A 26,723-nucleotide genomic window follows, 5' to 3' on the forward strand; every position below is an offset into this window, starting at 1 on the left:
TGCTGTTTACTCTGAAATTCAAATGAGATGAATTTCACAGGCTCAGACTCCTCTTTGAGCAGCAGAAAATGAAATCATCCTGGGTGTTGTCACAGCCGCTTCATCTGTCCTCTCTGACTGGATTTCCAGTGAATAAATCTCTCCAATGCACAGAATATGCAACCTCCAAAACACTGCCATAAGGGGAATGCTAAAAATAAAACAAAGCTGGTCTGGCGTCAGTGGTATTCCCCTATTACTTCAGTGTAGCAGTGCATAATGCATTAGTAATGTAGTAAATAGAGCATTCATTACACCTGCTTAAAAACACATCTGCTGTTAGCTTAAGGATTTGCAACAGATTCCATTTCCATTCCCAATGTTAGATCATGAATTCAACCTTCCTGCCAAGAGTCTGTGATGGAGCCACGTATCAAACCATAAATCTTTCATTTCTGGATCAAACACAAGCTACGTGGGCTCAGTTCAAGAACAAAACACAGTGTGTCAACGTATTGTATTATGTAAACATAAGGTTTATTGCAAATGTGCAGCCGTATCCAAACACCATAGTGAACAACTGTTTCCAGGATACTTTACAGCAACAACACCGTTATCTTTACAAAAACACATAGAAACTTTAGCACTAGCTTCTCCCTGTGAAGTTTTACACATGGTCCTGGTTTGGCTTGGCTTCTGTTGTTGTGAGAGTAAAAAAAAAAAAAAAAAAAGGTGGGGGGGGAGTCTTTGGTAGCTAGAAAACAACAATAACAACAGAGCTCAGTGTGGAAATGCGTTCCTCTTACTACAGACAGGCACTGTTGTCATGCCATCGTTTTCAAGTTGGCATATCTAAAAGCAAGAAACGGACCAGATTCTGGACGGCGCCGCTAAAATCAGGAGTGCATCTGCAGCGCCAACGTGCTCACCACCGCCGCTAAATTCGCCCCAGGACGTTTCCATATTTATGTACATTGTAGTTATCCTTGACTGTGAGGAGCTCGGCAAACAGGGCAGCCAGACATGCCTGACACCCTGGATTACATGAGAAAATCTTTTAAAACCACTGTACAACACTCCTATTTTACAAACAGCTGATTTTTGTTCAGAATCACAAACAAAAAACAGGAGATATAGCAGGATTAACTTCCCCCATAAGCAGCAAGCCCCATCTGCAGACAATACAAGATTACATTTTATGAATCGTGACAGTATATGGATCAGTTCACTGCAGCGGTCCACCAGCTCTAAAAGGCTATTCTGCATTAACCTCCACCTCTGTTGCCTTAGCTCATCCTGTTGATTATTCTTGTTATGCTTAAATGTACATGAACACATGAGCAATACACTGTGGGTACAGGAAAAGTCCTCAATATGTGGCTGAAATGCGTGGCTTGATGCTTGTATTTAGAGATGGGACAAATCCACATGACGGGGCTCTTCTCGTTGAGACATGGGGGACCGTCTCAGATCGGCGGCATCCCCTGGGTGAGCGGGGAGCGCCGCACTTTCCAAGTTAGCACCTGCAAGGGCCAGCCCCATCAACGCCTCCCTCACACCCGTCTCTGGAGCAAAGGGTGCTTGTTGGAAGGGTTTGGCTAGTCAGGGAAAGCCCCCCCCCAACCTGTCTGAAAGCAAGCGCTCGTCGGTATCTAGTCAGCCCTCTCTATTCTCAGCGCTTTTGTCTACACAGAGACTACGACAAAGAGTTGGACGGTATCAGAGGACGGGCCTGACACCGCACCGGTCAGAGCGTCTCAAGTTCTGTTTTGTGCTTATCAGAGTCAACAGTTCTTTTGTGTCCCATCGATCATTTGCAGCCCCGATGCTTCGCCTTCACGGTTTTGAAGGGTTCTCGGCGACGGCGATTTTGTAACGCTTCATTCAAATGGAGGTCCATTACTGTTAGGAGACAGTGGCTCTGCCCGCCCCAAGGCAGAGCCACTTACACAGCAGAGCCAGAGCTGTGGATGCAGGTCTGCTGCTGCTGCTGCGGCTGCTGCTGCTGGTCAGGGGTCACCTGGGCGCTCTGATTGTCTAGCAGCACGTCTGTCGGGATGCGAGACTGGAACTTCTCCAGCTGCTCAGGGCTGGCCAGGTTCTTCAGCAGGTAGTTCTCCCGCTCCAGCTGGTTGTTCTTCTCCGCCAGCTCCTTGATCTGCTCTTTGAGGATCTCCACCTCCTCACGCACTGCATACATCAGGTGGTTCTTGACAAGATCCTGCCATGAGGAAGAAGAGGAAACGGATGAGTTTCGGTACAAAAACAGAGAGAAGTTCAGAGGGCTGGTGCGTGCGCTGAAAGGATGATGGAATTTTGCTGGCAAGTCCGCTGTCAGAGAATATTTTCCACTCAATTTTGTCTTTTTACTTGCATGGATCTCTCCACTATCTGCATATATGCTTCAACTTCAAGTTTTCAAGGGTGCTTTCAATAAAACTCTGCTGCAAAAAAATGATCACCCTCTGTTTTTTGGACTTCCCACCATCCTCCTGCACTTGTTTTCTGCTATCCAGGAGCACTGATAGAGAGCTGGATTTGTGCAGGATGCATAGGGGGAACAGCGTTTTGGGGAGATCGCAGGGTTTCAGCTGTTCTACACATGCTGATGTCTCTTTCAGAACAAACCTTTGTGCTCAAAAATCCATCTACAAGCTCCGTTTGATGCATGTTCTAGTCAATGTGGATCCACTGGTAGTCAAATTGCTTTAAGTAATAGCATCAGCTCATCTCTAAAAGGCTGACTGTGCACGCCTGTTCTATACAGTGCAACCTACATCATGATGGTGCAACCTACATCCATGTTTTTGTGTGGGTGTTTGTTTCCTCAGCTTACCATCGCCTGTTCAATCTTGTTGTCGATGGCCACAACGCTAGCACCAGAGGCACTGCAGAAGAGAGGAAAAAGAGGCCATAAGTGAACAGTTCAAAACCACAACCGCTGCTCACATCACAGTCAGCTCAGCCCCAAAATATTCACAACACAAGCTTTGGTGCTTCCTGGATTCACTGGTCAATGACAACGAAACAAAAAGCTTGCAAACAGAAAGGAAAACTGTTCACTGGTCTGAAGTCTGCTGCTCTCAGTGAAGGATTAGGCACTGATATGGGGTATGGTGTTAAGAGGGCAAAGTGTAGGAAGTGGCGAAGAGAGCAGCCTAGATATGTGCTCAAAGTCCAAATAAACAGCAGCAGAGACACACAGCTGAGCACACACGGGGTTTGGAGGTAATTACAAACACAAGACGTGCAAATGGCCGCATTTACTTCAAACCTCTGCGTGCAAACACCGATTCTGGAGGCCCGCAGTACAAAGAGAAGAGACGCATGCTCCCCATTTTTACGACTCAAACGCATTATTGACGAAATATATGATGTCGGGAAGGTGTCGCATATTTACCTGTTGTCAAGTTTGACCGATACGACGTCTCCTCCGAGGAACGAGGAGAAGAAAGAGATGGAGAAGTTGTGCAACTGGTAGACGGCCACCTCCATGGGTGTTTTCGCGAACATCTCCGTGCTCATGTTGAGTACCAGACTCGTTTGGATTATATTTCTCGCCACGTTTGCGACTGGTTGCTTCACTCGACCGTGTGTCCGGATTTGTTTCGTCTTTTCGTAACGATGCACTGGCTCGCGGCTTGGCTGAGCTGCGGTGCTGTGTCTGTGTGTGAGCTTCGCCGGTTATCACGAGCGACTGTCTGATGCTATTTCTGCCACAGGCTGCTATTTCAATGGCCTGCTCCTGACGTCACATGACGCGCGCATAAATTAGTCAAATGAGTTGGGAAGGGGGGGGGCATATTTTTGGTGCCTTCCCGAGAAGTAGGAAAAATTCACTCTAAGTGCTGGACCGAGTAAGACTGATAAAAACACCTCAGCTGTTTTGTTTTTTTTGTTTTTTTTACTTAACAAACCTGGAAGAGGGATTATCACGTTTGGTCACGGACTCAGGAGGCTCTCGTAGTATATTGCTGTTTTGTCGGATTTGTTAGTATCAGAGGGATGTTTCTTTCCTCTGAGTATTGTGCAGAATAAAGATTAAAATGTAACACATGCAGCCATAAAATATGATGCAATGATGTATACAGCCTGCAACTTTACAACTACTCTACAACTACAACTACTATAAAATGCCACATACTAGGTTAATGAATACGTTTTGTTTGTATTGTATGTAAGAATGTATTATGCGGTTACTTGATAGTGACATTTTATGTTACTTCTACTTTAAATGAAACTTTAATTCAGAACCTTTTTTCTATAATGATATAAAAACGTTTACTTTGTGTGGTGAGAACATCCACCACACAAACATATATTACATTTTCAAGTATAAAAGTGATGTAGGTCTCAGGTGGGCTCTCTTAAAGCAATGCTTTTTTTTTGACAGCATGATCTATTGTCATTCTGATTTCCAATTGTTATTCATGATTATTATCATCAGAAAGTTAGATCTCATCAACAAAGACAAAACATCTTTGTGTTATCAGTCTGCAAAAACAATGCATTTGTCATTTTCGTTCTGCAATGCAGTGCAAAGTACACCCCTAAACCCTCAATCACTCAATTTACAAAACAAAAGTCAACAAAAACGATAAATTTCAGGTTGCATAATAGCTCGATAGACGTAAACAAAAAAAGCTAGTCGAAACAACGACTTTAAGGGGAGCGTTTGAACGCAACATTACGTCTGCCCTGCTTCTGAACTTCTCTGCTGCTGCTGGCTTCTGCATGTAACCCACAGACCGAAATCCGTGCTCACTGCAACAAAGGACATCATAACAAGCAACTGAACAATCGCAGCTCTGCACAAACCAGTCACAGGTGTTGCTAATGAATAAAAACTCAATTTGACCAAAGAAAAGAATTTGGATTACCTGCTTTTGCTTTTCACTGAACTAATTAGAAAATTATTTCAGAGTATGTTTTCTTCAAATATGTAAAAGCATTCATTTTGATGTGAAGTGTAAAGTTTCCCATCTTAAAATAAACCGTCCTTGACATACGCATTATGTACAAGTACAGTAACATGTCGTTCCCATCACTTTGTTATTGTTGTTTTTTCTTGCAGTAAGCGTGCCGCATAACGGAATGTACTCTATCATCTGGTGATATGCACATGTGCTCTGCAAAGGTACTTTTCCACCTTCTCCCGGTAAATTTCCCCTCAGTCTAGGTCTGAACTCTATCAGTCTCTGGTGGTGAAAACGTAAAATACACCGGGACAATATTTATGACAGAGGCTTTGTCCTTGGACACAATGTTTACCCTGGAATTTTCCGAATATCTTCTCCTGACTCTATTATTTTATAATTCCACTTTTTTTTCCTGCTTGAAAAAAACACGGAAAATTCTCAAAGCCACTCAAGGAAAATTCACTCATTCATTCATCTGTTTATTTCTTTATGTAATACTGTTGACCTGCTGTACTACTTGCTTTTTTTATCGCACTCTAGTTCACCCTAATTAACATCAGTCAAAGGTAATTTAGGGTAACACAGACTGCAGTTCATTTGTTGCTCATAGCCTATCACCACTTCCATGTAGTATCAATATCCATGCTGCAGGGCCTATAGGAATCAGCCAGGACCCAGAACTGAAGAACCATGTGCTCGTGTATGACCTCTTGCCCCTCAAACGGTCTTTTGAACTTGCAAGTTACAAAGTGTGATGCAACCGCACTGAGCCTCCTGCAAAGTACAATAAACAATTTGTGGTGGAAGCCGACCACAGAAGACGCAAAAGAAAAACATACCTGCTGCTCTGAGTACTGACTACGGCTGTTATTGAGCAATATACTTTGTTTTCATCGAGGCGTTCGTGCAGGTTTTAATAGCTTCAATGTAATTGCCCAGTGTCTCTCAGCTGTCACATTATGTTCCCTTTTGTTGTTATAATTATCTGATTCAATACTGATTATAAACCAATTAGATTTCTATTAGAAAGCCTCTGTTGCATCATAAGCTTTCTTCCAAAACACCCAGGACCTGCAGAACATTCCCAGCTAATCGCAATAACTCATATGGAAATGTTTCTTCCTGCAAGATCACACTGCACAGGAAAAGAAAACTTGCATTTTAAATGACCCATGGCCCCCAACTCTCTGTCTCTGCACAGTAAACTACAGTCTGCCACTTTTTTTGGAGAAAAAGGAGAAAAAGTGTTATGTAACGATACAATTAGAGTGGAAGGGCTGACTTTTGGTAGGCCTAACAAGGCTAAGCAGAAAGCACATTGACTGGGTATTAGGGCCCATAGTGCCTGTCGTCTCAGATTTGGCGCTGTGAGCGTACAGCTGCCAGGTTTAATAGCAGGCTATGAGGGGCTGCTGAATTACCTTGCCCCGCTGTGATAGTCCCATTTAGGAGGGGCGAGTCACAGCAATTGCCTGTGGCTCAGTTGAGATGCTCAGATAGAAACTGCCAGCAGTGGGGAACCTTCATACGCTGTTCAAGTAAATACCTAATGAGCCACATGCAGGGAGAGGATGACAGTGTAAAATATGATGCCTGTGACCTTCCTGCAAGGCCTGTTTTAATCAGTTTAACTGCTCCAATGCAAATCTCAACAAGCAAAAGAGATTTACACAAACAAAAGCTGTTCTAGTTTAACTTGTGTCTGCATGCTTTCAAGCAGTTTAAGTGCCACAGACGTTGACCTATGCTGTCTTTTCAAAAAGCAGAATCCCTTATTTTTCTGTGGGACTCTTGTTGCTGGACAGTTTGGCGTGTGCCAAATCTAGTGAGTCACTCTAAAACTAGGCGATGGGCCACGATTTCCATCAGATGTCCCCTGCGCAAGAGCCAACCGCATTATATAATACTGTGATTCATCTGCACCAGTGGCTTAAGAAGAATGAGGTTGAGGCATGCCACCAACCTCCCAGCTTTTGTTATGAGCAGCATTCTGGGGTTTTGACGCCCCGATTTCAAGATGGTCATAATGCAGACCAATAACAAGACAAGTCCACAGAGGAAAAAAAAAACGATTCATCGATCAGGTCAAAAAGATGGCTTTTCTCCTCTTTGCTGTGTGAAATCTGCACTCTCGAAATTAGGGATTCACGGCGTGTATGAGCGTGTGGACTGAGAACACACAGGCCAGCTATGGGCTGCAGCCAGAGGCAATCTCAGAGGAAGCTGCGGGTGAGGGGGCAATACGGCTGGTTACAACCAATGAATACTGAACACTCTACGTACACTAGGACACCCAGAGGCAGTCATTATTATCACATCACCTATAAGTCTCCTGAGCCATGAGTAGAAACGAGACACATGGCCTTGGATTTGCTCATGAGATTTTTCAATAAATTTTACAGGCTGACGATTTCTGCCCTTGGATTGCATGTAATATTACTTTATGTGATAGGTTGTGTCAAACATGCAGTGCATGCAGAAGACGATGACAGGACTGACATTGTTATCCAAGGGCTGGTAGAGATATCACCGCCTGCTTTCAGTGCTGCATCCACAATGGCCCACAATGCACATATCAGTTTAGCAAATTCACCATGACTGGAAATTGAAAAGGATCGCTTTCGACAGCATGATCCTCAAGGTTTAAGACAGAGAAATGAAGATGCGTTACGATGGCATAATCTCTCTTTAAACACAGCAGATAGAGAGAATAGGTTGCTTCATTTCTTGTTCTTTTTTGTCCTGTTTGGCAAGGTTGAACATTATGAAAGTTCACTGCTTCAATGTGAACATACATGTGAGTTGTAGTCCAAGCAGCTTCATGACAAACACCGCATCCACAACCCTGCACACCGCTGATATCTCACTGTCATGCCAAACACCCTCTCACACACAAGACAAACTATCTGACTGTCCTCCATGACCCCCCCCCCCACTTACCGCCGATCTGGCCTCTTGAACAGACTCGGTGAGTAAGGGGGCGAGTAGCTCATAGCTCTCTCAGGATAGTTGAAGTGCTGGTAGTGACAGCAGAATCTGTGAGGCGGTTCGGCCAAGCGAAAGGCGCACACCGTCCTGGGAGAGGGTGGCATGGCCCCGAAAGGGGGAACTTCAGTGGGACGCGTGTGAGACTGTCCCATCTTGCCTTCCAAATGAAGGAGGCAGGAGCCCTTTGACTGTGTGCTCGATTCTCTGCTGTCGTTTGTTCTCAACAACTGTGTCCTCAAAGCACAAAGAGGCAATTGAGCACTGGCGATACCCCTGGATATGCAGCCATAACTGCGAGTGCCACGCTCAGACTGGCACTTGTATGATGCGTCTCCAATCCAGCACAATGGGCCCAGAGTCACAATGAAAATGACAGTTTCCTGAAATGCCGCCAATTGTTTCATCTCCGCACAGCTGTGTGAGCGTCTGTTTCAGGCAGTCAAAGCAAAAGATCTGTTTCTAAATGTACCTGAAGGGAACAATCATCATGCCGATCTCCATACCTCATTCAATGGGTGGTAATATGTGCAATAAAGCTGGGCCATTGTTCCAGGATGGGAAACAAAACTTGTTCTCCACATAATGACCTAAATTCAGCTCAAGGCTTTCCAAGACGCTAAAGGCTGCCAGACAAGAGCCAGCATTATGGTGTTTGCCCACTTATACAGTCTCCTTCATGGAGCTCTTCACCACAGAGAAATTGTTACACAACTGCTTGTAACTTGTAGGTAAAATCAAGCTGAGACAGATGAATTAGCTCAATTCTATCTTATATAACATTTCAGATTACGTGTGTGGTTTTCACAAATCCCCTAAACGCTTTAAAATTCAGATTAAGTGGGTTTGTCGGTTTAAATAAGCCTCTTTTGTCATCAGGGGTGTAATTAATGTATTAATGCTTGGAGAGCCATTGCTGCTGGTAAAGGTGTAACAGCAAAACTAAACCACTCTTGACGTGACTAATTGCAAGCTGCTCTCTTGTTCGATAGTTATATAAATGTCTTACACCTCTGTCTCCATTTAATCCATTTGAGGGTTTTGACATTTGATACGGATCGGGGTGCACGAACGAGCCCGGTGTTACATGACAGTAAAACCAGTTTCTGCATGTTGGCTTTTCAAAGTATAATTGGTTTGAAACATTTGCACATTGACACATTGGTAACAGAATAAGACTGTTAGATTGATAGCTGGATAGATAAGGTGAATATTGCCACACAGCCTCTAAGTCAACAGGAGGTCATTTATATTTCCTTGTAGTGGTGGAATTTCAGGTTCACTCAGTTCAGTTACAGACGAACGGCTGCAGATCTCTGCCAGGTGTGTATGGGGACATGTGGGTGAAGCAGATCACTTGTGGCCCCTACTGGCCGATGAGGAGGAGTGATGAGTCAGCAGTCAGTGGAGGTATAAAACAGAGTGGTCAATGAAAAAGGGGTTTTCAGAAATTGGGACCACAAGAAGTTCTTCAGCATACAGTCATAAACATATATGCTTAATGTGTCATAAACACATAACTATCATGTAAATCTTTCAAAATGTAATCTGGGTTTTTGTTTTTTTAAATAATCCTGATTACATGTTTCTACTCCACCCTGGTTGTAAATGTGTACGAAAAATAACAGGCTGATGGGCAATACGTGAGATTAGCTATGGACAAACAAACACACACTCACACATGAGACAGCGCTTCAGATGGAATGGTTGTCTTGTATTGGACATGTTTACACTCATCATGTCAGGAGCAATTCGTTTCAAACAAGAACATTTAATCCTTTTGTGTTCAGCTTAGTCACTCAGGTGGATGTTTTTTCTCTTTCTTCTTTTCCCATCTGTCTCCAATTTCATGAGCTTTTACACTGCTAAAAACACAAAAAGAAATCTAGGTTTTTTCTTCCGTAACATATGAATTATTTATTCTTGTTAATGTGTTACTTATCTTCAGATATCCAAACGAATGCATGTAATTTCACCGTTTTTGGCTTGAGCGAGGGACACGAGGAGCTGAAACGTTCCCTCTGATGAAACCGGTGGGTGACATTATAGATACTCTATGCTGTGTTTCTTTACGGTCTATTGCAAACCATAGGGAGCTTCTTGTTTTTGTTCTGCTGCCACACAAGTGGTACCATGTAATTACACGTCCACAGACGATTATCTTCTCACACACACGACCAATACCGTCCGTACAAACACAGGAAAGCACACATACACATAAACATCTATGGGAACAGCAAGAGTGATTGACAAGGCGATTCATCGTATTATCATGTGGTGTTTAGATACAGCCATTTATTTCCCTGCATCTGGAGGAAAAGGAGCATGGGAATGAAGAGAAAAATAAATGCAGCCTTTGCTGTCAGAGCATTCCGTGATGGCAATGATTTCATGCATCCTGTATGGAATTAGAGTAAAACCAGGTTCCAAGCCTGATTATATATCAGTTTAAGGCTTTAAAAGTTACAACATTATGTCATGAACTCAGCACTATCATGTGCACGACTTGCTGTGTTAAGCGGTTTGGCTAAATGTTGGTTACAGGCGCCAAAGGAGCAACTTTTTAATAGGCTGTACTTAGCTAGAGAAAGGCTTTATTGATGATCTGCATGGTTGGAAACATAGGAACCATTTCTTCCTCTGCACATCCCTGAATGTAGCTGTTACGCAATGAGAGGACACCACAAGCAGGTGTGTGTGTGTGCTCATCTTCTGGTTTCAGTATCTGTGAGGATCTGCATTCAGTCCCGTCCCTTTGCTGGAACATCTGCCTCCGTGACATGCCAAACTGTGTGCATAACCACCGAGAGGGCGAGGCAAGAGCTGCTTGCCTCCATTTAATGTCTGCAGACAATACACAGGCCTGCTTTACTGCTTTGCGTCCCAGAAATTAATGCACTTAATTTCAATTCACACAAAATGATAATCACTTCATTTATATTAGCCTTTGCTGAGACTAATAGCAGTTTACAACAGGACAAGCAGTAGTGTAGCAAATGGTGCTGTGTGCAGTACATTACATTTAACAAGCTTGGGGACCTCGCAGCATCTGGAAGTCAGACAGCTTCAGGCCATAACGTAAAGATTTACCTCGTGCTGTAACAGAGAGAATGTCCTGGCTAAATTTACCGTGAAAATACTAAAATAGAAGCGGGACTCACAGGAGTGTGTGGGAGGAATACAGTATGGTGAATCCTTGTCATGCCACATTCATGCCTCCAAAAAGGAATAAGAGCACAGGCCGTAGTTCATTCGATACCAGTCTGTGTTTTGGTGTTTGCCTGTTCTGAGAGATAAGGGATTACACTGTCTGGGTTTGGATGCAGCTAAGTGGTCTGATTAATGGCTTCATGGGTGCTCTATGAAAGGTCAAAGGTTGTGGACTCAATTGGCCATGCAGTGTTAAATTGCAGTGAACTTCATTATTAGCCGTGTCAAAGCACTCTGACTCGTTACGGGTCGCCTCGTTTACCACAGACCTTTATGTGCGAGCTGCTGGATTGCTCATTACTTTTTCAGTCTTGCTTACTGAGCACCAAAAATCTATTTTAGTATCTAATCTATAAATCCTGAGTGTGTATTTCTGAAATAAAAAACAAAAAAAGAAACTGTGGCAAAGCTTCTCCTTATAAACCGTGCCATGTTTACTTGATACAATGCATGAATAGTGATACTCAAAAGACTGGACGGCTGCCAGTTTGCATGGCACCTGTGATAGATACACAGTTGGCTGGATCATGTCCCAGTACAAAAGGTTACAGAGTTCAGTGCCATCTGTCTATATTCATCTGCCTATGTTGCTCTAGTGTACTGTATGCCCCAGCCAGTGCGGTTGTGTGTATCTATGTCTAATCTGAGTTGCCTTTAACCGCAGAATGCTGACATAGGACCAATGGGTACATGCTGCACCGAAATCCATCACATGACTGCCGGGGCGCTGAGAAATGAAAATCTACTGTATGTGCTTTGAAGCTGACTGATACACATATCGAACTGATCTCCGAGGTACGGCAATGGGCTGTACCATGCTAAATTGGCAGGTTTTAGCTTTGCTGCAAACTGTGTCATCTGCTGGCGTACAATGTGGAATCTTAACATAAATAAGTCATTACAAAATGGTTTTGGCACAAAAAGGCTGCCACTGAGTAGGCTGGCAGCATGTGCTCTAAGCAAAACGATGCTGCTAAATGATGGTTGAACATATTTATAGGCATTCTACTTAATTGGGTGACAAGTAGCAGCCATATCTTCTTGACAAATCAGAAGTATTTTTACTGATTTGCTCATTCTGGTTTAAGAGGATGATTGAGTTCTCCTTTCTCACGATCTGCCCGTCGCCCACATACAGTATCCCCCTTTTCTTCTTCTCTGAAGTATCCCTCACTCGTACGTTGCCACCTCCTTCTTTCAACCCATCCCCCCTCTCCCTCTTTCCATCTCCCCATTTTCTTCATCTTTTTCCATCCATGCGTCTGGCTGAGCTCGCAGCTGCGTGACCCAAGTCACCAGCAACTGGGACGACACTGGAGGGAGCTGGGCCCTCGACAAACCATCCCCCGGTGCGTGTTTGTGTGTTCGCTTGTGTTTTGGTTTGCGCGTGTGTACACTGATGCGTGCGGTTGGCCACACGCTTGCATACGTGCTTCACTCATGCACGTCTGGCCTCGTCAGCATGATCTGGATTGGACTGGACGATGGGAACCCTGCTGGCTCTCGCTGTCAGTGTCATCCAAACACCGAATCGTTCCCACAGACTCCAGCAGGCTCCTCCGCTGAGCATTAAAGCTAATCCTTTGTCACCTGCGAGATGACGGTGGAGCAATGACTAATTTCCCATGGATAATGTGAGACAAGTCATTGTCGGTCATTGCTGAAGGAAAGTGCACCAGCAGCTTAAACAGCTACACAAGTGAGCATTAAATATTCCTTCATGTGACATAAACAGACAAAGATCTACAAGCAGAGGTCTAAATTTACCATGCAGTAACTATTGTTTGATAAAACCTAAGGATTAACTTCTATTTTTTTTATTATTTAGTCATACATTTCCAAAAACTTTTTCATTTCATGTCATTTTTCAATCCCTTTCTGCCCCGGGGAGCCTGACATCTCCAAGACTTCATAATGCTGTACAAGTGTTATGATGAATCACACTGGTGAACTGTTGTCAACCACAAAAATGAATCGACTTTAAGTAGTTATATAATAAAACTTCAAATATGTCACTCCTTTCCTTCCCAAATTCCAGTCTTGTTGTTTTGTTTTGTTTTTTCCAAGTCCTCAATGGCAGTGACCAGGGCTGCATTTCTACCAAGTTTCTCATATTAGCCGGAGGAGGTTCCATCAGCCTGCCATCCGCTGATCCCTACAAGCCAAACAAATAATACTGTTCTCCTTCAACAAGACCACAGGAATGAATCAGATCATAATTCAGTCAGCTTTCCACAAAACATGCTCTGACTCAAGCAAAAGAGCTATAAATCTAAATGGCAACGATCGAATAACATGCAACTGATCCACATGGTGTGCATGTGCAGCGACTTCATTTATAACACCAGGCTGAAAGGCTTACAGACACAGGCGAGGTGAGGCCATATAACACCCTCAAAAGCAGCGGTTCTTTTAAAGGCACTGAACAATGGATATACAGTATATGCATCTATAGGCACACATACAGGCCTCCTAACAGTCCTATCAAAGCAGGGGTAGGGATTTGAATAGAAACAGGACACAGACCACTTCTCTTTGGTCCTGAATGTACTCTCCAGATCTTTCATGTTCGCTCCAGGGATCTCTGTGTGTCACTATTGAGAACTTGGATGGTTGCTGCAGACACAGCATGTGCAGCTGAACATCAAGCTACACTGTTTTCAAATGTAAATATGCACATAAATTTAGCCAAGCCTATACACTTGAATTAAAACCATTCACATGCCACTTTTACTTTCTCTCAAAGGGGAACCTGATGTAACTCAAAGTGCAGCTGTGAAGTGGTGCAACAGGGAACTCACATATATTCAGGACCTCATATAACGCTCTCCTTCCAGATAGCAACACAAATTAAAACCATTCAACTTTGGAGTCTGAAAAACCACAGGGGCAATAGGTCTGTACAGTCCCACAGAGGAGTGTGGATCTCAGGCAAACAGAGGGGAGGGCTGAGGACTGAGAGAACACGGTGAACACGATGTTTCCTCAGCCTGCCTGCGTGGTGGGGATCCCCTACCGACAGAGGACAGGCCGAGACAGACGAGTGCAGGACCAGATGTGCGGGCCCCCGTTCAACCGAGTCTTAAAAAGAAACATGTTGCAGTTTAATAGAAGAACGCTTCAAGAAACGTTAATGAGAAAAATGCAATTAAGGCAGCCACATCTCCTGAAGGAGAAACACTGAAATGTATATCCAGATGTTGGCCACCCGCATGAAGACTGTAAAACAAGTAGGTTCAGGCTGTAAACAATGCTAAAACGCTCCTTAAATGCTGTTTACAGGTATTCATTAATTATAAATTCATTTATGTTATGATCATATCATGTTTCTTATGAAGCCGTAATAACTGCTTAATGTAATAACATTTTATGCACATGTATGCTTGTATTTACATACTAATTTATGAAGGATGAGTCTGAGTGATCAAAGAACATCACCATCTTTTTTCCCCACAGCTGCCACCATGAACTTTTCTTCTCTTATAATTTCCAATAAATGAATTCAGTCTCATCCCTTTGGCATGCTCCATCAGTTTGGACATCATTGTATCTATCTAAACTATCTTCATACATGTTTTAACGCTGCATGGCTGTCCCTGGTGCATTCACAGTTTTTAATGCTTCATTCCTACATCTATCCTGAATCTATGCACTTGAAAAAAAAATCATCTAGAAATGATGACATGCAGTTATACAGCAAATTGTAGTGTTACATACTATGAATGGTATGTAACAGTATATGAGTAACAGACAGATGTGCAGACATATATAAGTCTAGTAGAGCTGTGGAGACTCTTACATGGCTATTGATTAACTAAGAATCATTCACTCGCCTCATCTCTGCTGTGCTGTTGAACTGTATCATGTCAATGACACGTCCTTGTAATATTATGCTCTGACTGACAGTTTGATGATATTTAAGTCATATGTTCTAAATGTATACATACATTTTACTGTGGCTGGAGCATATGTGTCTATTATCGCTCACCATCTGAAAAGCATGTAGCTAACACACCCACTGACCCACTGATGTCGACATTTTTAAGGCTTTTTGAATTCTCCAGACCTAAAATATTCAGCTGATGTTTCTTGCTTATGAGTGATATAAATTCAGCAGGATTCATATCGTAACACAAGAGTACTTTTTTCAGGATGTGACTCAGCCAGCGGAAGGACCAGCATCAAAACGCTCCTGTGTGATCCAAATAAACCTGGAACATAGTGATATCCAGTACTGTGTAGTGCTGAGCTGAGAGGTTGTTTGGGAGTTTACAGGAACCCCAGCCTATCCTGCCTTCAAAAAGCCCAAAGGCCCGCCCCCCAGACAAAGACGCAAGTCTTGTTAGCTTCACTGATTGGTCATTTGAGTTTGTTTTTTTCTTCATTTGGTCACGGCCCATTTGTAGATGTGCAGCACAGTCGAGCAGAGGAGAACAGACAAAATTTCATGTCCACCTTGTATTGATATTAAAATAATGTGAATAAATTAAAGATGACACATTGCATTCACTGAGTGACATTTCCATCAGTTTAGTTTTCAGGCCACTTTGAGCAGTAAGTGTTTCTGTGACAGAACAAATGAGAGGAGCGTATTGTTTTGTAATGGGATTCTCTTCGAAAAACTCATCTCATTGAGCATGCTGCTTTGTAATGAATGCAAATGTTTGAATTAAGACAGATGGTTATGCTGTTGTTGCTGAGAAATCCCACTAATGGTGTCACTACTTTGCAGAGACAAAACTGTTTGGAATAATTGCAAAACAGTTGAGAGGGTGGGACAAGTTTCACTGGGAACATTTTATTTACTGCTTTAAAATACAAACACATGTAACTGTGATGCATTAAATCGCATTAAATTTAGCATCTATTTCACCTCAGTTTGAGTCCGACAAACAAAACATTCTCTTTAAATTTGAGGATTTCACAGCTGATGATTGGCTGGCTGCAAAGTTAAGGTTCAAACTCTCCTCCAGGAAACAAACAGGAAATACTTCCACTTGAAGTGACTCTTGAACTTGGAGTCGGTCAGAGTACACAGGACAAATTGTCTTTTTGAGATGTCATTTTCGTGGGTAGAAGCTGCACGGAACAGTGAGCAAACACATTCTGCCGTCCCAGTTGTTGCATAAAGGCTCAGTAAACAATGTAGGCTAAATTGGCCGGCCTCCAGCGTGTACCCAACAGGTCCAAAGTTCACTTATGAACACTATCTGTTTTGCACGCACGCACCACACACCAGGTACACAGTCACACTTCCATGCCAGTGAAGGTGTGCATTCAAGCATGGACGCTAACAACACTGAGATATTCGTACCCAGGTAAACGTGCAGAAAGAACAAATGTGCAACACGTAGACACACGCGCAGACATGGACATGCATTTACGCACAAATTCGAGGTCACTGTCGTCTGCAGACAAAGCACAGAAATCCATACAAGCAAGCATGCACAAGCACTACACACTTGTTTTTGTCTCTGTCTGGACGTGTAGATTTACAGTGTTTGGCAGGCGGCCGCTCGCATTCCTCCGACTCTACAGAGATTCTTTACCTTTACTTGACACCTTTTGTAGGACTGAGCTCTTTTTTACGCAGGAGTGGATACACTTTGAAATAAATGTTCTTGGAGATTTAAGGATTAACACTGCAAGGAGCTGAGACTGAGTGAAAATGGCAAACTCAATTCTGAAAATGTCATCCTCTGGCATTAAATATTTTGAAAGTGCTTAATAAAAGAACAAAAAGAAGATGATGACTTTCCTTGAGATCCTCTGGAATGAAATCTGAGGTTGACGTAAATACTCTAATCAGATCTGGCCTATGGGCAAGCAGAAGTGCGTAATAGCCCTTTCTGGTTTTGTAGATGAACAGATTTGCCAACATAAGCAGCATTTGGGAGCCAGTAACTTATCACTGCATCTTCACACTCAAATCACAGAGTTCAGGTACTGAGGATCAAGGTTCCCATCATTATGACAGTGCCTCAGCACAGCAAGGTGAAGTTGAGAGTGCAGGTTTTAAATGCAGTTGCTTGATATTAAGGCTGGCTTATGTACTGTTCGACACAATGCACTCATATGTGGTTCCTTGAAGGTTAAAACTGTCCAGAAAAGATCTCAGAGAGAGGAAGAGACTGGGAGAGGTCAGGGAGGTCAAACACTCAGGCAGCGTACTCCAGAGCCGTGTACTGTTCCAGGGTTGTCTTTGGCTTCAACCCTGCAATAGCACAAGCGCACGCTGCAGCGCATCATGAAATGTGAGAAAATATGCCAGGGCCAGCTTGCAGAATTATTACACACAAAAGCAGGTATGTGCCAGCATTTTTGTCAGAGACAGCTAGAGTTACGACTTCATTTATCTTCTGCCTGCAATCAAAGCATCTATCTAGGACTGAGTCCATCCAACTGTTGTAATATAGTTAAAGTATGCAGCCAGTTAAATTTTAATTACATTTCTGGGATTGCTGGTGATCCATATCATCACAGATCTTGTGGCCTTTCAAGGTGTTGCTCATGAAAACAAGAGATCTTTTAAAAACTATTTTAAGCATCTGGCCTTCTTTGCTATTGTGGTAAATTAAGCTATGACTTGCTAATGTCAGTTGAGCTATATGAGTTATTTTGAGGAACTATTTCAGGACTTGCAGAACTGAAACAAAATCGGGTGTTTCACAGGTTCCCACACCCATGGGATAACTCCTGACTTATACACACACACACACACACACACACACACACACACACACACACACACACACACACACTCACACACACACACACAAAGCACACAGTCAAAAACAGCAAGTCATTATCTTTATTTTCCAGCCTGTGTGACTGATTGTCTTCTTCACACCAGTTTAATGACTGTGGTGTTCTCTCTTGGTTCGACTGTAATTATGGTCCGACCGCAAAGGAAGGAGCACAGTGTGGCGCCTGCAAGGTAACTGCCAACCTTTACAACATGAACACCCCTCAACAAATCATTACAGTAACAGTATGTGCACCATATATGTGACTTTTTGAATTTTTTTTTAGATTACACACTGAGTAGCAAGCGACGGGTTGATTTGGCTTAATGTAACTTCTGTATCTTGTCTGCCACCTTGTGCACAGTCGTTAGTCCTGCTGTCTGTGTCATTCTCTCCTCTGGTTGGTTTCTCTCACTCCCTCTCTCCTCATCTCTGTCTGTGCTCCGACGCCTCCTCCTCTAACAGCTATTGTTGCCCTTGTTCTTTCACGCTGTCTCCAAGGAATAAATCCTATCTGACTGTCATGCTTCAAGACAGCCTAACCCTGACTTGAGGTAATTATCCTGTCTCTGACCTGTCCCGTCATATTCCTAGTTGTCTGGTACATGCTTACCTATTTCTGGCCCAGGTGTTGCTGAATATGTATATGCAAAGTTCAGGCGGATGCAAGGTGGGAGGGGTAACAGTGAGGTCTCATGTGTTTACTCTGCATGTGTACCTTGTCCGAGGTTTATTCCAAAATAAAAGGTGGACACACAGGGTCTCTGCCTGGCCATGCCCTTCTATCCTGAAATACACACTTTGCAGTATTAAAGGTGTTTTGTTATTGAGACTGCTTAGAAAAGACTGTAGATGATTAGCTTTGTGTGGCATAGCCCGTGTTTAAACACATACATTTATACGAATGGAGTGTGAATGACCATATATCATGAGAAATACACATCACATGAAAGAGCTATGTTCTGAGACACTTCTTGAGACACCAGTGAAAGTCAAGGAAGTGGTGACATGACAACAAAGCAAAGCACACTTTGAGGCAGTATTTCCTCCATTTGGCTTAAAGGACACTGTGTAACTGTGTGACTACAGAATATTATCCGTAAGGTTTCTCTTCTATCAAAACTGTACAATATAAAAAAATAACAGCCGGGACAAACGTGCAGAACGGTGGAGCAGACAGACACGCAAATTAGCACAATAACAAGAATCCATGCTATCGGCTTTCATCAGTTCACCAGATACTGTGTGTCTGCGCTCTGCAGCCTGAGGACAGCCCCTCGCTTTGTATCAAAGACTGAGCAGAGAGCTACCAAACACCAAAACAGGAAAATGCAAAAATGAGGAAGAGAAAAGGAGAGGAGGAGAAAGAGGGAGGGAGGAGAGGGCTTTCACAGCTGTTGTTAGGCAGTGTTTCCTCTGATAGGAGGCTTTGGCTGTACTCCCAGTTCTTTAGATAAACTGTCAAAAAAACATGGTTACCTTGAGATATGAGGGGGGCACGCTGGCGTGTTTGCACTCGAGAAAGAGAGATTAATGTAACAAAGACATTAAATCTAAATGCCGAAGTGATTATCAGCAAGTTTTATTTGACCAGTTCTTCAAGAAAATGATGCCACACATCCAGTGCAGAACCTCAGACATACACCACTGTCAGGCTTAAACACCAGTTTTTGAAAGTATGATATTAAATGTGATAGCAAAAATGTGCAGGATGATAATGCCACCATCACTAAGCATTGTATTATAACTCCAGAAAGTAATAGCTGGGTATGCCAGATCAAACCCTCACCTGTGTTTATAAGATGACACATCTGAGAGCTTGTTCAGTAGGATGTTGTGCAGAAGTAACAGTGCAGACATCTGCAAAACGCGTTAGCCTCTTATCACGGGATCAAGACGATAAGCAGAACCTAAGTCGTAAATCTGTCCTACTGCACGTCGCATTGTGTTCGTGACAGCAGGTGCCGTGAACTGTTTAGTTTTGTCACTGCAGGGTAACAGTTTTTAGGATTAATGTACTCTGTTGTTGTTACCATTGTGGCTTTGGACAATGTGGAAACCAGTTTTAAAGGCAAACCAGTTTTAAAGAAAGGAGTTTACCACAGATCAAATACAAGAACATGTCAAGTAACCAAGATGTGAAGGTACTGGCTTAAGTACTGATGATTTTGGTTCCACACTCACAGGAACAACTCAAAAGAAATGATTTGATAATCATGGCAGTTATATAATGAGCAGTTCAACATTATCCTGTCGCAGATCTTAACATGGCAATTCCAAAACTTGGAGCAACTCGAATGCTCGCTGCATGTTGACCATCCAATTTGGATAATTGGTATTTGTTGCCATCTGTTTCAATAAAATGCAAATGGCAGTTATGATGCCAGCATGAGACAGACAATGAGACAAAAAGACAGGCCTCAGGAGAGGTGCCTAGCAATGCTGCTTTCAATGCAATGGCCTAGATATTACTGCAGAAAACACACAGGGGGACATGTACTGCCTTGTCTGAATCTGATATCTCCTTCTAGAAAGCTTATTTGAATATGAATTGGAGGAAGTATTCTGCTTGTCTTTCTTTTTTTTTCTTTTTTTTAGATCCACCCCTTGCTGGCTGTCATAGAATAACAGCAAGGGACTTTGTTTTTTATCTGGGTGTTTCTCTGAATTTCCCACTGATATGAGCTACAATAGCATCCTTTCCCTCCCGAGGGCTGGGACGTGGGCCCGTGAACAAAAAGAGCCCTAGAAATGCGACAAACCGCTCCCGCAAACCACTAAATGGATCAGATAAAAGCCCATTAAGTCCAATTCAAAACTGATGAGCCTACTAGTAAAATCCTGGAAAAAAGTATGGAAGGATTGCCAGTGTTTTGCCAACATTTCCACTCTGTTGTGTCTGTCTGTTTGTTATGTAACCACTGGTGAGAACAGGTCTAGGAATCAGAAGGAGTGCTCAGCCATCGCAGATTATCATGGTTGGAGGGTCAGAACATTCACCTACTGACTGCACCAGCCCAAGATGACCTCCATCACCTGCATGTTAACTGGATTTACCCTCATGCACATAGGTGTGAGACGGTGGTGTGGTTTGTTCCATTTCATGTCAAATCAAAAATTGGCTCGACTCGGTTAAATATGTCTTTCTTTTCTTTCTTGCGTGCAGTTCAGCAATTTGTTTCAGATCCATACATTGAACCTGAAAGCCGTTATATGTTCAATCAGCGACAACAGTTGTTTTAACTTTACGTTCTGGCCCAAGAATCCTTCCAGCTCATCAACATTCAAACGAAAACCAACATCTCACGACATGATTACTTTGTTATGTTCTATATGTGCGCCGCCGTTTCCCTCCTACACACACCGTGACCTGCCGCATGAGCCTATAGCAATGCAATGATTAAAATTATGCTAAACAAGCCCGAGGGTGATGTATTAGTACAAACACCGGGGTCTAACAGAGCCAGCATGTGGAACTCACAGATGGAAATGTGTAGAAGAGAAAAGAGTCATACACCTCACAGATGACTATGATTTCCTGTCAAATTCCTGTTGTTGTGAGCCAGCATGGACTAAAAGGTGCTTAAAAAATGGTGGTTCCTTTTTTTTTTTGCAAATGACACATAACCTATGTTACATTCTTTGGAATTCATCTAATCTGGACTGCCAGAAACTCAGAAACTGCTATTCCCTTGACTTGTTTAGAGGGACCTTTAGCTGTGACTTTAGAGGTGAAGAAGGGGCCAACTGTCAGTCTTCCTGCTCAGCTCAAGATCCTCCAAAGCAAAAGACGTCTCGACTGATGCAAGAAAAACCTCCTGACCCGGACTAACTTCCACCCCGTTGGCTCACAAGTACAAAAAGGTTGTGACCTCAAGTGTTACATAAAGTCCTCTTTTCTCCCTCTGTCAGTGAGGTGCGGGCTCCACTTCCCCTTATATGACACCTTGCATTCAGGCTTGCAATAAATAGGTCTTTGTGTGCATTGCAGGTCCCTGAAAGACTTGTGTGAGGGACGTGGATGGCAGCCTGGATGGAATCTCTGTGAGTGTGTGCAGTGTGCAGGAGTGTATGCACAAGAGAGGGAGACATTTAGAGCAATGGATGAAGAAAAGGGGGGGAGGAGAGTTTCAGCATTTGTCAACATTCCTCCCAGAGTCCCACACTTTCTTGGCATTGGCCTCGCCTGAGCCCAGCATCAGACCTCTATTACTTTGCTCTAGAAGCATCTACATGTATTCAGAGGATGCTTGTTTAGCCTAATCCCAGTGTGTAAACACAGCGGCATGCAAACATAATGACGATGTGTGACCACATTCCTGCTCCATGACACCATACTGGAAGGAATGCAGAAAGAGGACATTTAATGTCACTGCTGCTAATTGCTCCTCATGATGGTAAAATAAGATGGCATGGGCGTGAGGCACAATGCCCCGTCAGATACGAGCAGCCCGGCCGCTCCATGGCACGGCTGCCTCTTTTAAACACACTGACACAAAGGCAGAAGTGAGGTCTTGGACAGGATGCATCTTGTTATTTTCGCTCATTTGAGTCTGCCAGGGCCTCGCTCTCTATCTTCCTCTCTGCTGGGGAACGGCCAGAAAAAAATCACAGACTCACTGAAACTTGGCAGGAATCCGTATGTTCATTTTTCTCCTTTCTCTCTCGCAGGCTCTTGTCTGCCAGAAAGGCATCCAGAGAGGGGAAAAAAGAGCTTGGCAGAACAGGTCAACCTTTTCATTCCGCCTCTACTCTCTGCCAGAGGGACCAAACTGGTCCTCAGTCCTGCGAGCTTCCCCTTTCTTCTGCTGAAGAGGAGGACTGGCTTGATTTTAAGGGCCACAGTTGCATGCAATAAAATGTGGACATAGTCAGCTCTGTTTTTGCTGGCCTGTGACTCACCGTAAAAAACTGCATTGTCATCACAGAAGAAAAATGGTACGTCTGGAGGTTTTTTCTTTATTGGTTTGTTTGGTTCCATCTTTCCGTTTTTGTTTTTTCCTTTGTCCAGATTCTTTCTTTCGTTCCTCCTTTTCTTTCTCACAGAGCCAACTGCGCAGGAACACTCGAGGCCAGTGAGAGTTTGGAAATTTGGACTCACCAGTAACAAACAGGAAGCCATATTCATTACACTAAAGTCAGAGTTTGATTGTGGTTCATGGGGATTTGCCAGTCATTTGGCCTTTTTCGAGCATGTATTCTGTAAACTGCAATTCAGAGTGGCAGTTATATTACACTCAGTTTCTGCCAAGCTCTGCTCCTGCGCTCACAGAAAAATATGTTTTCTTTATTTAGCAGAGAAGTTTATTGCATAATTAGATACATCTGATGAAACAAACTCATTGCACCAAGGTATGAGCAGGTTACTCAACATGTTCTCAACCCATTTTCCTACCTTGACAGCTGTTTGAAGTCTCGCGTGTTTATTTTTCTCATCCTCTCAGTGTTTTGCAAAGGCCCAATTTAATGATGTAATTATGGATGGCAGTACAACACAGGAGTTCCCCAACTGGGGGGTAGGGGGGATGTGGCTGGTGGGGTGAGGTGACACATCTTTCAAAATGAGGTAAACACTTCGGAAAGCTTTAATTGGACTAAATGTTAAAACGGCTCTCAGGTACTGTAGATTTAATTAAGGATATGATTGTGTGAAGAGAAGCAGATGTTGGAGACTCCGGTATAAATCCAATTACACATTTATTTTCAAACACCCACACTACATAATTGTTTAATGGGCCAAAACAACCTAATGGTGCTTAGCTGAGTTTGACATGTGCTCCCTGACCAAGAGTGTGTTCTTTCATGCTTCTTATTACCGAGCTCATTAACATTTTGCCCATTGCATGACAGGAGAGTCATGTAGGGGGAAAACATTTGGCTTTTAAAATTACACTTCCACCCTCAAGGGCTCAAAATTGTTTACTAGAGAACAGAGAACTGCAGTCAGGAAAGAAAAACACGGTATGTTGCCAAACTGCATATGTCCAGTAACTCCAAAATTAGAACGTGTGATTGGTCCTGGTGCTGTAACCTTTCCTGTGGTCTGGAACGCATGTCTTCATGACCTGTACAAGTACGGAGAAGTAACTGTATTTTTTCCCAGAGTCTCTAGGAGCATTTGTCAGTAATCAGCTGTGGCAACACCATTGCTAAACTATGTCTAATACTACCCCGTGGGGGAGAATATATCGTAAGAGTGTTTTGTGAAAGTGCGTGTGCGGCTGTGTGTGCTCATGGATTTTTGAGAAGGCTGTACACATTTGTGTATGCTTTGAGCTGAGAAAAGGTGAGCTCTGATCTGCATCCTAATTTCCCTGCATTTAAGTCTTTTTCCCTTCACTGTGCATGCGTGTGTGCACCCAGGGTACATCATGTACCCAACCTGCGTGTGAATTGTGCCCAGAGAGGAATAAGATAGGCTAATGATAGGTCCGGCGCAGGCCCGCTCGACAAAAGCACTGTCTGGCTGCATTGTGCGGCAGGCTATTATGGTTGGGGAAAAAAACGAGCCAGAGTGAGACAACAACACTTTGGGATTATGACACAGGTGTCCAGAGAGAAACAGAAGAAAGAAGCATCAGAATTAATTTGAAATGAAGTCGTCGTATGCCACTGCTTTTAAGGGACACCGCAGAAAATTTGCACTGTGAAGTACTATCTCTCTCACTGTGGGTACATATAAAAAACCAGTTGTGCGTTTCCACATCCTGGTGGCTGAATTACTCCTTTCTCGTGGATTTGGAGGAGGACACAGTATGCTCATGAAAAGCATTTGTTTCCACTCCTGATCTACTGTTTCTCACCTCAGCCAAGCTTGAACTTGGCTCTTAGTCGCAGCATGGGTTACCACATTCTCACCTCTCATGCAGAGTTAGAAAAAGCCAGAGTGGGAATCCCATGCAAATGAAAACAGCACAGAATGAAATTTTTACTGCCCTCCAGACAGCAGCTTGGGTGGTATGGAGACTACAGGGCTAAAAACTCCATCGTTTCAGCTCCGCTGCCTCTACGCTATGAACTATACTGGAGACAATACAAATATTTTCCAGCCTGACTAAAGCTCTCATACGGCAGGTTGTCGTGTGCGAGCAGCAGCTTGATAAAGACAGCAAATCATAGTGTACTAACCCCTAATATCAAGCGTTATGTAAGAGGAATTACAGTCTAATGCCTATTTAAAGAGCGTAATTATAACATATTGACTGTTTGAGATACTATTACTCACTCTCAAGCACAGGGTTGTGTGTGCCTGTGCGAGAGTGTGTGTGCGAGGGCAAGTGTTGACAGGCTGCCTTATTATCTAAATAGACGCCATAGCCATGGTCCAAACAGATAAGGCAGAGAGTGCAAGCCATGGCCACTCTGACCCCCCCCCCCCTTTCCTTCAGACTTGTATAAGTCCAGCGGCTCCCATCTAGAACAACTGAGATGGAGAAAGAAAAGGAAGAAGAGAGAGCGAAGGAGGAGAAAATGAGGGTAGGAACAGAGGGGAGAGATGTGGCAAATAAAAGAGGGAAGGACAAAGATAATTGCGCAAACATGAAGCATGAACGACGAAAGGATTTTAATGGATGGGTGGTACTGCTTTCCTCTTTTGAAGTATCTGTGGGATAATTTTTTTTTAAGAATGCTTCCCTCTCTTCATTGTTATGAAATATGACCCAGTTTGCACTTTCCAAAGTCATCTTACAGGTGTCTGCTCTCAGCTGGGCTGAAGCTTGCACTCATTTTGACTTCAAGCTTATTTTTCATGGACTTGCTTCAGGAACCTTCATGTTTGTGTGGCAAAGCTGAGCCTCATGGGCTTCAGTACAAAGAGTCTCTAACGGAAACCACAACGCTTCTCAAGACAAATTCTGCTCCATGACCACAACACAAAGAAGCCAGTATTTCCTTGACACTTGGATGTTGGGTATTTATGATTTATAATGACAGCATGATAGCAATCATAAAACAAGCATTAAGCAATCAGAAAACTCCCATTTCACAACCTGCAAATCTTGTTTTCACTTTCATTTAATTGGTTTTGTCTCAAGCTTCCTTTTAACTGCAAAATAAATTAGGCTTTCAAGATCTATTAAAAATATATTTTGCGTTTTTTATGCAGTAACTGCAAAATAAGTCAATTCTGGTGGTTCAAACGCTTCTTTTCTCTCTTTCACGCATTCAATGACTCATTTTCCATGATTAGATAGTGACAAATAATTTTAGGAGATGGATGGGTTCAGCCTCTTCTTCAAGGGTTCTCCAGCATGTTCTGATGTTGAGGATTTGACTCCGATGGCCAACTTGATGTGTTACTTATAGATTTCTAATCCAGCTCTGGTACATGCTGTAGCTCCTCTCTCTGTCACTGAGGACAAAAGAGCTTAGCTGGATTCTGCTGTGGTGATGCGTCACGAAAGACATAATGCTGTGGGTCACCTTTGAGTACTCTATGCTGTATGAGTAGTGTAAGTGTGTTCATATTTGTGTGTGTTTGTGTTGCCAAGGAGTGCGTCTTATGTTTCCCAGACAGTCAGATGAATCACTCATTCCTGACCCTTGCAGCTGTCACTGAGGAGAACAGGATTGGTCGATTTAAAGATTATCGGGCTTAATTATGAAAAAGATTTTTGCTATTAGGGTCATTATGGACTTTTTCTAACCCATCCCTAAAGAATTAGGCTGGTTATATGTTATTGTCAGTGATTCCCACGAGAAGACCAACAATCTATTTGTCCATCTTTCAAGATGTTCAGACTTTCCCAACCTGTCTGCGCTGTCAGCCTCAGGCCCATCCACTGACGTAAATATTAACGGTTCAACGGCTGCCGCAGCACTGGGGCCTAGATACTGGAAGTGGCCCACACGAGCAAACAGTCGATCTTAACTGCCTTAATTT

General features: G+C 43.2%; 1 protein-coding gene across 2 annotated transcripts in view; it reads right to left on the reverse strand.

Annotated features, from left to right (window-relative positions):
- Nucleotides 1-494: 494 nt before the first annotated feature.
- Nucleotides 495-26,723, reverse strand: part of tsc22d3 (TSC22 domain family, member 3) — a 34,582-nt gene continuing 8,353 nt past the window's right edge. Inside the window, exons 1-3 of one of the 2 annotated variants that reach the window (XM_070962295.1) lie at nucleotides 3,380-3,707; nucleotides 2,816-2,867; nucleotides 495-2,200 (exon numbers count right to left, since the gene is read on the reverse strand). In XM_070962295.1, coding sequence (XP_070818396.1) covers nucleotides 1,925-2,200; nucleotides 2,816-2,867; nucleotides 3,380-3,504 — 453 coding nt within the window. In that variant the 5' untranslated portion in view covers nucleotides 3,505-3,707 and the 3' untranslated portion in view covers nucleotides 495-1,924. Of the gene's footprint in view, nucleotides 2,201-2,815; nucleotides 2,868-3,379; nucleotides 3,708-26,723 lie in introns of those variants that run through there. The other variant, XM_070962294.1, reaches the window with a different exon arrangement.

The sequence above is a fragment of the Chaetodon trifascialis genome, chromosome 5 (assembly GCF_039877785.1).
Source record: "Chaetodon trifascialis isolate fChaTrf1 chromosome 5, fChaTrf1.hap1, whole genome shotgun sequence".
Classification (NCBI taxonomy): Eukaryota; Metazoa; Chordata; class Actinopteri; order Chaetodontiformes; family Chaetodontidae; genus Chaetodon; species Chaetodon trifascialis.